Below are 15,435 nucleotides of genomic sequence, written 5' to 3'. Positions count from 1 at the left end.
GAGGCTTTGATTGCAAATATTAAGAAGGCTGAAAGAGGTAATCAATTCACGGGAATGAAGGTTGCAAGAGCTTACCCTTCGATTTCTCATCTGTTGTAGACGATAGTCTTTTTTCTGTAAGGCACAAAAGGAAGAATGTCATACTATCATTAGGATCTTGAAAGAATATGAGATGGTCTCGGGGCAATAGATTAATTTTCAGAAATCCTCGATTCAATTTGGACATAAGATTGAGGAGACCACGAGACATGAATAGAGAGATATCCTAGGGATACATAATTTAGGAGGGATGGGATCATATCTGGGTATGCCGGAAAGTCTTGGGGGGGTCCAAGATACAAGTTTTTGGATTTGTCCAGGACCGGTTGAATAATAGGGTGAATGGATGGACGTTTCAATTTTTTTCCAAAGGTGGAAAGGAAGTAATCATAAAATCAGTAGTCACGGCTTTGCCTAACCATGTGATGTCTGTTTATCGATTACCGAAGGCCACGGTGAAGAAATTGACGAGTGCGGTATCAAAAATTTGGTGGAGTCCAGGGGGAACTACAAGGGGTATGCACTGGAAGTCATGAGACAAAATATGTACAAATAAGGACGAAGGAGGTCTGGGCTTTAAGGACATAACAGATTTTAATACGGTAATGCTTGGAAAACAATTGTGGAGGCTCATAGAGAAGCCTTTTACTCTTTTTGCAAGAGTTTTTAAAGGACAGTACTATAGGAATGCCTCAACCCTAGAACCAATTCCGTCGTATGGGTGGAGGAGTATTGTATCTGCTAGATCTCTGGTTAGCAAAGAACTAATCAAAAAGGTGGGAACGGGATCCTCTATCTCTGTATGGAGTGATCCATGGCTCCCAACCACTCGCCCAAGACCAGCAAACAAAAATCAACATGACACTTATCAGGACCTCACAGTGGACTCTTTGATAGATCCAATTTCACGAACTTGGAAGTCGCAAGTAATTCAGGATTTGGTGGATCCCCAGGATGCTCAAATTATTGAAAGTATTCCTTTGAGTAAAACTCAGATGGTGGATAGGAATAGATGACACTTCACAAATAATGAGAAATATTCGGTAAAATCAGGATATCATCCGGACAAGGCAAAACCACCAGCATTTTATGGCCCTACGGTGGATGCTCTAAAAGCGTTCAGCTGGGAGGTTAAATGTCTTCCGAAGATTAAACACTTTTTATGGCAAATGGTATCCGGATGTATAGCTGTCAAAAAGAATTTGCAAGCAAGAGGAATGAGGGGAGATATTTGTTGCATTAGATGTGGAGCTGAGGAGGAATCAATAAACCATGTGTTTTTAGAGTGCCCCCCTGCGCGTCAAGTCTGGGCCTTGTCAAAGATACCGTCTAATCCAGTCTATTTCCCCACGAGCTCTCTATTTACGAATATGGATCATCTTTTCTGGAGGGTTCTCCCTAAGATGGAAGATCATCATTTTGCGTGGATATTATGATATATTTGGAAAGGAAAGAATAATAAGGTTTTCAGTAATTTGGATATTGACCTAAGAGATACACTTAAGCTTGCAGAAACTGAATCAATACTTTGGGCTGAGGCTCGGGAGATGAAAACTAAACAGGCTCCGCAGCAGACAGAGGTTTTGAATTGTCAGCCGAGGGTCGGTCGTTGGTGCTTCATCGATGGTTCCTGTAAAGATAAAGAACCTTATTCAGATCAAAGGGGGTATATCATACTTGAGGGTTTTCAGGGATTGATGGGTGCAAGGAATACTAGGGCATGTCTTTCACCCCTTCATGCAGAGATAGAAACGCTGATATGGGCAATTGAATGTATGAGGAATTTACATCAGTTTCAGGTTACTTTTGCTACGAATTGTTCTCAATTGGTGAAGATGGTTTCGGAGAGTCTACGCAGAGTCTGTTTGTTGTTGACCCAAAAAAAAAAAGACACGTAAGAAACTGATTTTCAAATAGTATTATAGAAATTTGTTAATTTTGAAATCTGTTATGTTGATTGGAATCTGCCATTTTTGTGGAGAGAAAGAGAAAAAGGAGGAAAAATAACAATTCCCAGCTCAGGCCCAAAAGGAGGAAAAAGGATACAACAAAAAAAGGAAAGAAAACGAACGTAACAAAAGATATATAAAAGAGTAAAATTAGAAACCGGAAAAATAGGAGAAGATCCAAAAAAAAAACCTTTTTGATTCTCTTCTCTCTTGCAAGAACCCAAAATCACAAATCTAAATGGCCGATAAGAAGAAGAAGGTGTGGTTTTGGGGAGATAATGACGGCGGAGGAGGAGGAACGGGGAAGGAGGCGGAAGATGACATGGCTGGCCATCTGTCTCGAGACGAGACAATGAGCCAATACAGCCATAGCAAAGGCCTTCTTCCTTCTCTCGGAGCCACCGCTCGTTCTTCCCTCCGTCCCTTCATCATCTCTCCATTCGATCCTCGCTACAGGTTCCTATCTTCTCTTCTTTTATGTTTCCATTCTTCTTTGGCTTTTTTTTTTTTTCTTCTTTGTTATTTATTTATCTGTCTTGAGACGAAACAATGAATGCATGTGCGTTTTACATTCGTCTTCATGCGTATCTTTGTCACGTTGTTAAGACACGCATTGCTTAGGTTTTGTATCTTTAATTGTTGTACGTACTTTTGGCATAATATCTCTACTTCAAATCTAAAATTTGCATTTATTAATTATGTATATTCGGTAGAAACTTCTGTATGTTATTTGTTATCACTCACGTAGCTGCATACGTACGTAATTGTTTTATTACAGAGCATGGGAGACGTTTTTGGTGTTTTTGGTGCTCTACACAGCTTGGGCGTCGCCTTTTGAATTTGGTTTCTTGCAAAGGCCAAGAGCACCTCTCAGTATCCTCGACAACATCGTGAACGGATTCTTTGCTATCGATATAATCCTGACATTCTTCGTTGCCTTTCTCGATAAGGTAACGTACCTCCTCATTGACGATCCAAAGAGAATCGCTTGGAGATATGTCTCCACTTGGTTTGCTTTCGATGTGATATCCACGTTCCCTTACGAAAGCTTCGGTAGCTTGCTTCACTCGAGTATTCAAGGGTATGGCATTTTCAGCATGCTGCGCCTGTGGCGTCTCCGGAGAGTCAGTAACTGTTTCGCCAGGCTAGAGAAAGATAGGAGATACAGCTACTTCTGGGTTCGATCCACGAAGCTTCTCCTCTGTACTCTTTTTGTGATTCACTGTGGTGCTTGCTTCCTCTATTCCATTGCTTCGCATTATCCAGACCCTTCCAAGACGTTCATGGCGTTAACCGATGAGAACTGGAAACAGTCTCCTCTGGCTGTGCAGTATAACACGGCCATGTACTGGTCCATTACTACTTTCTCAACAACGGGTTATGGTGATATACATGGTGTTAATTCGAAAGAGATGACTTTCATTCTTTTCTACATGGTCTTTAACCTTGGATTGTCAGCTTATATTATTGGTAACATGACCAACTTGGTGGTTCACGTCACCAGTCGCACCAGAAAATTTGTAAGTAGAATAAATAAATAAAAGATGGTCTATGCACTTATTGGTCTCTGTGGAGTTTCTCATCATGAGTCTTGTTGTATTTGCATTATTCTAGAGAGATACCATCCAAGCCGCTTCGGGGTTTGGTCAAAGGAACAATTTACCAGTGCGGTTGCAAGATCAGATGGTAGCTCATTTGTGTTTGAGGTACAGAACCGATTCAGAAGGCTTACAGCAGCAAGAGATCATCGATTCACTTCCCAAAGCTATACGCTCCAGCATATCTCATTATCTGTTTTATGAAGTTGTTGACAACATTTACTTGTTCCATGGAATATCCAACGATCTTCTTTTCCAGTTGGTATGTGTTCCATAACTCGCATGAACCGAGTTATCTAATAATTGTTATTCATATGTTAAAAAGGTTAGAGTGTTATCTTGTAGGTCACGGAAATGATAGCAGAGTATTTTCCTCCGAAAGAAGATGTGATTTTGCAGAACGAAGCACCAACAGACTTTTACATATTGGTGACAGGTGCTGTTGTAAGTGTTTCTCTCATATATCATTTGTAGCATACTTTCTTGTTTTTGAAATATTTATATATGCATCCATTTCTTGTACTATTCCTTACACATTCCTCTAATGCGCAGGAAATAATTGCACGTGTAAATGGAGTAGAGCAGGCAAGTTGTAATTAGAGACATTACACCACTTATGTCTTTCTAAGATCTGATTTGACATTGTTGCAAATGGAATACTTAAACATATTTTGGCAATGGTTGTTGTGAGTTCTTTACAGGTAGTTAGTGAAGCACAAGGAGGGAATGTTTTTGGCGAAGTTGGGGTGCTTTGTTACAGACCGCAGCTGTTTACTGTTCGTACCAAGCGATTGACTCAGTTGCTTCGCCTGAACCGTACGACACTCTTAAATCTTGTTCAGGCAAACGTAGGAGATGGAGCAATTATCATGAATAATCTTCTTCAGGTGGGTGAATAATCAATCATCATTTTTTTGTTCATTGGCCTTATATATATGTTCTTTTGTTGATGCAGCATTTAAAAGACTCGGGAGATCCAGTGATGAAAGGCATTTTGGCTGATACAGAACACATGTTGGCTCAGGGGAAAATGGATTTGCCTCTCAGCTTGTGTTTTGCTGCAGCCAGAGGAGATGATTTGTTGCTGCATCAGTTACTAAGACGAGGCTCAAACTCTAATGAAATGGACAAGAATGGGAGAACTGCACTGGTAAAGCAGAAAAAAAAAAATCCTCTGTTTCTATACCATCACATCCTCCTTTTAGTGCCTTAACCAAAATTTCTTATTCTATGTCTCTCTCTGTACATCTCAGCATATAGCAGCATCAAGAGGAAGCCAATACTGTGTCGTTTTACTACTCGAACATGGAGCAGATCCTAACATTAGAGGTAAGACCATCTCCAATGACACTTTATTTTTTTTCTATATTTAACTCTATAATAGAGTAATTCTATTATAAAATAATACCATTGGACCTAAAATTACTCTACAATAAAAAAAAAAATTTATTTTAGAGTAAATTATAGAGGAAAACACAGAGTGCCATCGGAGATGTTCTAAGTAGTCGAAAGTGTAAAGATAAATTAGATAGAAATAAAATTTGTTATGTATATATTGGTGGTGTTTCCTACATATTTGCAGATTCAGAAGGCAATGTGCCCTTGTGGGAAGCAATCATAGGGGGGCATGGCGAGATTGCAAAGCTCCTTGCTGAAAACGGGGCAAAGCTAAGCTTAGACTCAGTGAGCTATTACTCATGCTTAGCCGTGGAAAAACACAGCTTAGAAGCACTCAAAGACATCATCAAATACGGCGGTGACATCACACTCCCTGACGGAACCGGAACCACAGCCTTACACAGAGCAGTCTCAGAAGGACACGTGGAGATTGTGAAGTTCTTGTTAGACAAAGGTGCTGATCTGGACATGCCGGATTCTTACGGCTGGACGCCACGAGGTCTCGCCGAGCATCAAGGGCATGAAGACATCAAAACATTGTTTCATAATCACAGGCCGGTGGAGAAGAAACCGCAACGTATCCCTGGAACACCTGAGTTTCCTGTTACGGGAAAGCCACTGATGAAGCATAGCAGTGAGCCTACACTGCCACATTCAGGAGAAGTACCTCTTGTCCAAGAGGGAGGCCAGCTTGTGGTTTCTCAGAGACGGAAACTCAGTAACTTCAGAAACTCTCTCTTTGGATTCATGTCGGCTGCAAACACTGGTAAAAACCATCTAAACCTCTCTATTTTATCTCTACCACTGGTTGCTTTATCCTCAAGTAACCATATTGGTTCTGAAGAATAGTCTAAAACGAAAACCCAAAATCCTAAGCCCTAACTCAAAAATTAAACCGTGAAGGTTGCCCTTCTCTTAGTTGTTCCTATATTCACAAATTATTACATTGTTCTGTTTTTTATTTTTTTTGAGGAAACTCAAACTGTGTGTTTGTACAGGTGATGATGGAGGAGAAACTACAAGAAGCTCAGTAGGAGGAGGTGCATTTTATCCTTCTAGAGTCACGATTAGGTCGTCTGAAAACGGTGAACTTGGTGGCAAAGTGGTAATATTACCGAATTCTATGGAAGAACTATTGAAAGTTGGTGAAGAAAAGATGGGTTTCCTCCCAACCAAAGTACTTACGAGGGACGGTGCCGAAATTGACGACATCACTCTTATAAGAGATGGTGATTGTCTCATTCTTGCAAGAGATCCTTGATTGATGCAGATGCAACAACTTCTCTTTTTAACCAAAAAGACTGATTTTGTCAAGCTGAATGAGATTTATAGTAATGATATGATGGAGATATATGAGTGCATAACGTAAGCCCCAACCAACTCTTTATTTTTTTGGGATTGACACAATTTTTTTGAATTTTGTTGCTTTGTATATATTTAACTGTTGCCTACTAACTATGTTTCATAATATGTATACTCAAAAATGATTGCCGAGTATATACTACCACAAGTCAAAACATCTTTTTTTTTTTTTTAATAATGTCTATAGATGTTTTGACTTACTCCAAGTCTAAACATCTATAGACATTATTAATGTACTAAAATCTACACTTGGCAGCAACTTAGAGAAGAGGCTATAGTATGTACTTGGAGTAAGAGTGTTTGGTTTGCGAATGGAACACCAAAGTACGCTTTCTTGATGCGGTTAGCGATTCAAAATCGACTCACTACTGGGAATAGAATGGAAAGATGGAATGCAAATGTCAATACGCAGTGTGTCCTCTGTCAAAGTAACCAAGAAACTCGGAATCATTTGTTCTTCTCAGATTTGGAGGCCATTAATGAGTGGAATTATGGGAGATGTTGGAGGATGGGCCGTCGGCTTAAGATTAGAAGTCTCAACTTTTAGATTAAACATTGAAATATAACGAGACTAAACAATGGTTGGCTTAAGATTTAAGAGCATGACCCTTTGAGAAAATTAGTCTCCAAAAATTAAGAGATGTTGAGACAAGATTCGTTGCAACGGGTAGGTCCCATTATTTTTATAAAAACCGGTTGTGAAATAAGAACCGATATTGAAATGTTTCTTGCAATGTTCACGGGCCCCACCAATATGTGGCGGTCCGCGATTGGTTCGCCTTTTAATTAATTTTTTATTTTAATCAGACAAAAAAAAAATAATTAAAAAAAATCAAAAAAACTACCTATGAAACCGTGCCAACTATCTCACGCGTTAAAGATGGTCTTAATGTACTAAAATACACACTGTATATGTATTATTAACTTCTATAAGCTACTAAGCATTAGGTTGATAACACATTCAACATAAATTGGATAGAAAAAAATGTGTTTGTGAGATAACAAACTAAATCCCACATCGTAGAATTAGACAAGGAGTGTGTGACCTTGACCTACCCCTTGCTTTGTTCGTTTGACACCTTGACTGGCACCCAAATCGATATGAATGGAAGATGCCTCTGGAACTAGTATATCGGTCAGTCGATGGAACAATCACAACGTTACGCCCCAAAATCATCTCTCTTTCTTAGTTTCATGCTGGCCTAATGAATGAAAGTCGGTCTTTTAGTCAGCGTATTCTAATATATAAAGAGATGTTCAACTCTAATTAGTACGAGACTTTTTGGAAAGGAAACCAAAAGTAAATCCATGTGGACTTGCCTATTAGGCCCAAAGTGGACAATATCGTACTAATTAGAGAATATAGAGTTGGACACGGGATTTCACAATCCCAACAATTGGTATCAAAGCGGTTGACAAGAAATCTGCAAGAAGAGACCAAAATACCCTTCGAATAGGAACATACCCATCGAGTTAGGATTGGGAGGTGTGTGTGGCAGAGATCAAGTCAAAAGATCCTGGAAGTCAGTTGTGGGACACAAGATGAATGTGATTCTTAGTTTGAGGGGGGGAATGTGAGATAACAAACTAAGTCCCACATTAGAGAATTAGACAAAGAGTGTCTAATATATAAAGAGATGTTCAACTCTAATTAGTACGAAGCCTTTTGGAAAGGAAACCAAAAGTAAATCCATGCGGGCTTGTCTATTAGGTCCAAAGTGGACAATATCGTACTAATCAGAGAATATAGAGTTGGACACGGGATTTCACAATCCCAACAGTGTTGGACTTGGAAACCGTCCAGTGAGAAATCCGTCAATCCAGTTTTTAAAAATAGTCCACTTCACAATATCAAAAGATCAAAAAAACAAAAATTTATAGATCAGACATTCAAATGTAATGCTTTATAATTAAGAACATCAAAACATCATAAGTTATTAAATTATAAGTCCAACATAGTGTTTAACTATCAAAATTATGTAGATGATATTAGCAATGTAATACTTGCTGATTCATATACGTTATCATGGAAGTTATATAGTTCGTATAATTTTCAATATTTTACTTGTGTTAGATGTGTGATAAATATGATGAGATTTCATTTGTGTAGCTGCTAATCATTTGTAATGTAATTTGTTGTAGCATTTTTTGTTTTGTTTTAAAATATAGCTACTTTTACATTTATTGCAACTTTTACATTTATTAAATAATTTGTAACTAATTATAACGGATTTCCAGCGGGTGGGTCCCATTATTTTTATAAAAATCGGCTCTTAGAGCTGTGAAATAAGAACCGATCTTGGAATGTTTCTTGCACTGTTTACGGGCCCCACCAACACGTAGCGGCCCGCGATTGGTTCGCCTTTTGATTAATTTTTTTTTAATCAGACAAAAAAAAAATAAACAAAAAAACAAAAAAACTACCTACGAAACCGCGCCAACTATCTCATGCGTTAAAGATGATCTTAATGTACTAAAATCTATACGCACTGTATATGTATTATTAACTTCTATAAGCTACTAAGCATTAGGTTGATAACACATTCAACATAAATTGGATAGAAAAAAAATGTGTTGGACTTGGAAACCGTCCAGTGAAAAATGCGTCAATCCAGTTTTTAAAAATAGTCCACATCACAATATCAAAAGATCAAAAAAAAAATTTATAGATCAGACATTCAAATGTAATGCTTTATAATTAAGAACATCAAAACATCATAAGTTATTAAATTATAATTCCAACATAGTGTTTAACTATCAAAATTATGTAGATGATATTAGCAATGTAATACTTGCTGATTCATATACGTTATCATGGAATTTATATAGTTCGTATAATTTTCAATATTTTACTTATATTAGATGTGTGATAAATATGATGAGATTTCATTTGTGTAGCTGCTAATCATTTGTAATGTAATTTGTTGTAGCATTTTTCGTTTTGTTTTAAAATATAGCTACTTTTACATTTATTGCAACTTTTACATTTAATAAATAATTTGTAACCAATTATATTTTACAAACTTTTAATGATTTTTTAATTTAATTTAGTTATTATTTATATGTTAAAATATTTTTGAAGAAATAGTATTTTTAGTATACGCGTTTAGATAAAACTATATATGGTATTCTTTACATTCTTACATTGTTATCTTTAATTTATATCATACTTTTTGTAAAAAGATTTTAGTTTTTGACATAAATTACAATGAAACTAGTTGCAAATAAAGAAATGTAACTAGGACAACAACAAGATACAAGAAAAACGACAATATCAACTAAATAAATAAAAGAAGTGATAACAACTAAGAAGAGTCCACATCGTTTAAGATTATGGATAGATACGCAGGACCGATCCCGGGAAAAGTCTAATGGAACAGTGGCATTAAGTTCTCAAAATATTTGGAAACAATTACATAAGAAAAAACCATCAATTTTTTTTTTAATTCTTAAATTTACCAAAAAATTTTTTTTGTTGAAATCTTTAATAAATCGCGTACGACCGTTTAAATTTTAGGGTCGGCTCTGTCGCTATGCAGGGTCCTACAAGAGAAACATCGAAGTTATGGAAAACAATTATCATAATAAATCAAAGAACTGATGAACAACTAAGAAGAGCCCACATCGTCTATGAAAGTTAAATAAAGGTGTATTTCCTTCAAAAAATATCACTGAATCTGAAAGTGAAAACTGAAAAGTAATGGAAAACAATTCAACTAATTCGGATGAAAAAACTGATATTTCTAACGAAATTTAAAACAATAAAGAAATAGAAGTATACTATTCCACCCATCATAACTGTGATGATAACCATTTACACCCATAATGAATGATAGTTATCAATCAAAGAAACAAATTAGATTCTACGTGAAATGCCATAATCGTAAGAATAAAAAACAAATGAAAGATAGTTGACTGATAGAACTATGATGACGAAAAAGCATACAAATTATGAAGAAAACAAATCCCACCAATCAAAGATATTATTGTATGCCGCCTTATGTTATAACTTACTCAAATTGTAACAATTCAATAGAACAAAACCGCCACAAACCCAAAACTATAACCAAAAGACAAGACAAAAAACAAAACAAAGTAAATCATTCGTCACCATCCTCCTCATGTCCCCCGCCCCCCAATTAGCACCCCAAGTCATCCAAGTAGCTCTGCAAATCTTTTAAACCTTCCGCTGAGAAGCTCCGTTGAACCCTCAACCTCGGTGCAACCAAGTTCGGTGGCGGCTGCGGCTGAAGGCACACAACCACCGCCGTCACATTATCCCCACTCTTCCTCTTCAAAGCTTCTTCAACCAACTCTTTACTACACATAACCGGGTCATTGTGCTCTTGCAGCCTCCTCCTAGCGAAATCGACAGCGTTCTGACTCATGAACACATCCCAAACCCCATCGCAGCCCATTATAAGGAACTCGTCCTCTTCGGTTAGTTTAGTTGTCATGAGCTCAGGATCCGCAATGAGAGGTCCACCGTTAGAACCGTCTTTCTTTCTCTTCATCCCTTCCATATGAAAATCCCCGATGGCGCGAGCCACATTGAGTTGCCCGTTCAGATAGCCATCGTATATGTATCCACCCGAGGCTTCGATGCGTCTTCTCTCTTTGCAGCTCATGGGTTTGTGGTCCTTTGACATTTCAATGGCTTTCCCCTGACGAGACAAGACTGCTCTACAATCTCCAGCGTTTGCCACAACCAACGACCTGTAACACAGTTGGGAAATAAATCAGTTATACACGTCAGCAAAAAGAAAAAGAGAGTTGAATGAACAAACAAACAAACCTTCCAGTAAGAATAGCAGCCAAAGCAGTAGTTCCTGAAGAAAGGCTCCCATCCAACGCACAAGCCTCAGAGAAGGCAACGTCTGTTTGAAGAAACGCCGAAGACATCACCTTATTGATGTCACTAGGAAACTCTTGATCCTCAACGATGTACCTCGGTATACGTTGACACGCGAATTCAGCAGCGTGCTTCCCACCGTGTCCATCGAATACCCCGTAAAAGGCGGTCGGTCCATCCTCGGAGTCCTTGAGACCGTAGCTATCCATGAGACTATCGAGGCATAGATAAGCATCTTCCATGCTGGACCTGGAGCCAATATCAGACCAAGCTCCGGAGCGCATAGCGGGAACAAACTCAACCTTGTCTAAAGCAAACTCGTTCTCAACAGATAAAGCTGACACCTTTGTCTTCACCTACCAACAATTTATCAGTCAAAGAAAAAAAAAAACCAAAGCCTTTTACTTAGGAAATAACAAAAGGTTCAATTAACATTAATAACAAAACCCAACTAATTAAACATTTTTAATGTCGCATTTAAGAACATCTAATGGAAGAAAGGAATCTTACGAGAGATGGGTGTCGAACCAGCGACCTGGGAGCCAAAAAGCGGTCGCGGTCGCGGTCGCCGTCAAAGGTCTGCCTGTATAAGGCGGCGGCGGAAGAGGAGGAAGAAGAGAAGGAGAGAGGATTCGGCGGTTTTCCGCCGTAAATCGAACTCCCATTCTCCGGATCAGAGATTCCTTTAGTATCTTCCATTGTAGACCGTCATTGCAAAATCGAATTAGCTAACTTGTGGTAGCTTCTCTTATAATCGAATCTGACTAAAAGGAGAATGCAGGTGAGATAACAGATTCGTAATCAATGGTTTCAGATACTGTTACAGAATCACGGGAAATCTAGGGTTCTAGAAAATTAGGGTTTCGTGGCAGAAACTAGAACACGAATTTGAGTAGAGAGAGAAAACTGTTCGCCGGCGGAGGCGAGATATACGAGCCCGACTGTTATTTAAGAATGAAACACAAATACGACTGCGTATTAACTTTGTCGAGATTTCTTTCTTTTTTTTTTGTGTTTATTTCCCTTTTTCTTTTGACCGTTTATTTAAAGAAAATTAAAAAGAATCAGTCTATAATGGTGGTAGTTGTTTTGGAAATAAATATTCGAATATTTCGCTATTAGGAACTTTTTTGGGTTTTTTTTTTTTTCTTTCTTTGAAAACGATGGTTTATCTTTTAATTAATTAAATGGACCGACAATAAACTTGTTGACGTGGGAGCATGTGACGACACATGCTAATTGGCTTTCATTATCAAAATCTATATTTTCACAACGCGTGATACGTGTCCGTGTATTTTTTTATACATCGTATTTTTTATTTAGCGGTAGCAAAGATATTCACGACTTTGCTTTATTTGTCTGTGTATGAACCACACTTTTCCAATACTTTTGGGCTCAGCCGTTCACACTTCACACCATTCTTTTCTACTGTTAATTATTATTTTCCCGACAATTTTCTTTATCAAACTGTATCATAATTACAACTAGGATATTGATCCGCGTTGAAACGCGATTTATAGTTCGTATTTTTGTTTCATTTACAAAATCAACAAACCAAATTTATTGTGTTTTATTAATTTATTTAATAAAATGTTTAATTAGCTGGATTTATTCTTTTTACTTTAAATTTTTTTTAGTCATTTTTATTAGTAACAACAACTTTAGATATTTCTATATATATGAAAAATTGTTTTTAATTTAAGATAAATTAATTTGTTATTTTATTTAATATTTGAGTCATATTGTTAATTTATATTGTTCAGCATATTACATAACAGTCTAGTTTTATACAAATGATTTTATTGTCACAATTTATTAAAATCTAAATTAAAATCTACAAAACTTATTAATTTTACATAATTTTCATATTAAAATTTAAAGTTAAATTATAAAATATTAAATGCTCAATTCAAACGTATGCAAGGCATATTGTTTAAATTCAAAAGTAAAGATTTTGTATAGTTTTGCGAAGATTTTGTAATCTTTGATTACTGTTACATGTTCTTATCTGAGCAGTAATAATGCTCTAGATACTATTACATGTTTATATTTATTAAAATATTGTTACATGTTTTGTTGGACCATTTAAAATTTAAATACAACATTTTATCAGCAAATAAAAATAGGATTATAAATTAATAAAATAGATATTAAAGAAGCAAAAATTATAAAACACAAACATTGCCTTATTTATTGAAAACAATAAAACAACTAAGATTCATGTATTACTCAGCTAACAAATATATTATTTACTGAAAACAACAAAAACAACTAAGATTCATCTCCATGAGTAATAAAGCAAACCATCAACCCATACACAAGAAGATAATTCGAAAAGAGAAGGTAAAATCATCGCACCTAAAAAGGTCTGAGATTAAAAAGGACAAAAGTTTACAGAAAGAAACGAAATTTTCAAGTTTTTTTGTCTTTGGACATTCATAATAAGACTAGAAAAATTCAATGTGCGTATCAAGTCTAAAACCAGAAACCTTCAAAAGATTTATTAAAGCAGAGCTGAGAAGAAGACACCATTATGAACAAAATACGGCCACATACATGCCCATACTCGTATGTCCATCAAAAGATCAAAATGGTGGGTGGTCTTACCGCACAGGCTGTTGGTTATAGTGGTTCTTCTCCTTCTTCTTTGCAGCCGCCAGCTTTGCACGTCTTGCAGCTGCCTCCTGGGCGGCAGTTTTGGCTCCGGCATCCATCTCTTTGCTTGATTTCTTCTTCTTCATGGATGCAACCTTTTTCAGCCTTTCTTTGACATCAATTGCAGATTCTTCCTCAGTCGGTTCAGACCCAGTAGCTTCATCTGTGTTAGCTTGTTGTTCTTGAGATTCTTTAACCTCCTTCTGTTTATCCTTCTTTTTCTTCTTCTTTGATGCCTTTGACTCCCCACCTGCTGCATTCTCTTTCTTCTCTCCTTCTCCATTGACCTCTTCTTTAGCCTCTGTGAATGAACAAGCACAAGGTATATTTATATAACCAAAAAGCTAGAAACATCAAATACAGCCTGATTTTCCTCAATTAGTTGTATTGGCTGTGCAAATTACAATACATTGGGAATATTATTATTAAAAAAACGCCAGAATCGAAAAGAGAAGATACCTTCTTGACCATTATCCTCCTTAGGGGCAACTCCAAAATCTGCTAACAAAGCCTCAAGCTCAGCAAGTTCCTTCTTCTTCCTCTCTTTCTTGGAAAGTTGCCTCTCTGCCTCTTTGGGAGCTTCAGGTGCTTTCTTCACTTCAGGCTCTGGTTCCGGATGAACTTGCACCTCTGTTTCATTTTCGTGCTCTTCATCCACATCATCATCACCTTCGTCAAGTACATCTTCCTCACTTTCACTTTCCTGACAATCAATACCAGAGAATCCAATCAAAAACCCATGAAAAATCAGACATGCAATCTGGACACAAACCCCACACTAAAAGCAAGTCAGTCTGAACAAATTAAATAAATAAAAAGTCAAATATATATATAATAGACATGGTTAATACATTTTCTGCCACCCAATACAATCACCAAACACAAACTGATACATTTGTAATAAACAACAATTCAGGAACAAGGAGGTTTGATATCTGACCTCAGCAGGAGTGTCTTTGGGCTCAGAAGTGGTCCAACCAGAGGAGGGAGGAGCGGTGGTAGCGTAATAGTCATCGTCTTCATCGTCATCATCTAAATCAGCCCAAGACTTAACTTTCAGAGGCGTAGGCGCCCAGAAAACCTGTGGCTTAGAGGAGGAGGAGGAGGACCCTTTGCTCTTGCCAGCTTTGTCAGTCTTCTTCTTCTTCTTCTTGCGAGTGTCCAAAGCTGCAAACAAATTGGTGCTCTGGATCGTAATCGACCCTTCGTCTCTCCTGTTTCCACCTCCAGCCATCTTCCACTCGTTTGTTTTTCGATTCGGATAAAACAACAGCAAATAACAAACACGCTTCTTCGGACAGAACCGATACGTCTCGACGGATAAACAAATGGGAAAGAGATCTAAACACCAAAGAAGAAAGCCACAAATATATTTTGATCGATGAATTGAAAATGGGTTTTTGGTTCTTTCCTGGTTAAGATGAGGAAATCTGGGTGAAGCAGCCGTATAGGTTAGGGCTAAATCGAGATAACGCGAGAGAGAAAGACAAATATAAAGCCCCTGTCTCTCTGCATTTATGTTCCTGGAACATATGCGTATTTACCTAATTTATTCGTGGTTGTTTCTTTTTGGCTCAGTGTC

At 37.3% G+C, this 15,435-nt stretch overlaps 3 protein-coding genes across 4 annotated transcripts; 1 reads left to right on the top strand and 2 right to left on the bottom strand.

Moving 5' to 3' along the window:
* The first annotated feature begins 1,501 nt into the window (after positions 1-1,501).
* LOC106413691 (potassium channel AKT6) lies at positions 1,502-6,935 on the top strand. Its single transcript, XM_013854436.3, has 10 exons — positions 1,502-2,444; positions 2,767-3,508; positions 3,603-3,848; positions 3,932-4,030; positions 4,139-4,171; positions 4,288-4,473; positions 4,542-4,736; positions 4,840-4,915; positions 5,169-5,750; positions 5,983-6,935. The coding sequence occupies exons 1-10, from the start codon at positions 2,227-2,229 to the stop codon at positions 6,243-6,245; spliced, it is 2,640 nt and encodes an 879-aa protein (XP_013709890.2). The 5' UTR covers positions 1,502-2,226; the 3' UTR covers positions 6,246-6,935.
* A 3,301-nt stretch (positions 6,936-10,236) lies between these two features.
* Positions 10,237-12,259, bottom strand: LOC106413684 (probable protein phosphatase 2C 22). Of its 2 annotated transcripts, none has more exons than XM_013854426.3 (3): positions 11,709-12,259; positions 11,142-11,554; positions 10,237-11,062 (listed from the first exon to the last, which is right to left on the bottom strand). In XM_013854426.3, the coding sequence occupies exons 1-3, from the start codon at positions 11,895-11,897 to the stop codon at positions 10,486-10,488; spliced, it is 1,179 nt and encodes a 392-aa protein (XP_013709880.2). In that variant the 5' UTR covers positions 11,898-12,259; the 3' UTR covers positions 10,237-10,485. The 2 variants fall into 2 exon arrangements, with proteins under 2 accessions (XP_013709880.2, XP_013709881.2); XM_013854427.3 differs by having other exon boundaries at positions 11,142-11,548; positions 11,709-12,218.
* A 1,164-nt stretch (positions 12,260-13,423) lies between these two features.
* Positions 13,424-15,405, bottom strand: LOC106413688 (stress response protein NST1). The gene is made up of 3 exons (XM_013854433.2): positions 14,794-15,405; positions 14,313-14,556; positions 13,424-14,154 (listed from the first exon to the last, which is right to left on the bottom strand). Exons 1-3 carry the CDS (start codon positions 15,085-15,087, stop codon positions 13,802-13,804), a joined length of 891 nt encoding a protein of 296 aa, XP_013709887.1. The 5' UTR covers positions 15,088-15,405; the 3' UTR covers positions 13,424-13,801.
* Positions 15,406-15,435: the final 30 nt, after the last annotated feature.

Source organism: Brassica napus, chromosome C8 (genome assembly GCF_020379485.1).
Source record: "Brassica napus cultivar Da-Ae chromosome C8, Da-Ae, whole genome shotgun sequence".
Classification (NCBI taxonomy): domain Eukaryota; kingdom Viridiplantae; phylum Streptophyta; class Magnoliopsida; order Brassicales; family Brassicaceae; genus Brassica; species Brassica napus.
This window is presented reverse-complemented; position numbering and strand designations above follow the sequence as displayed.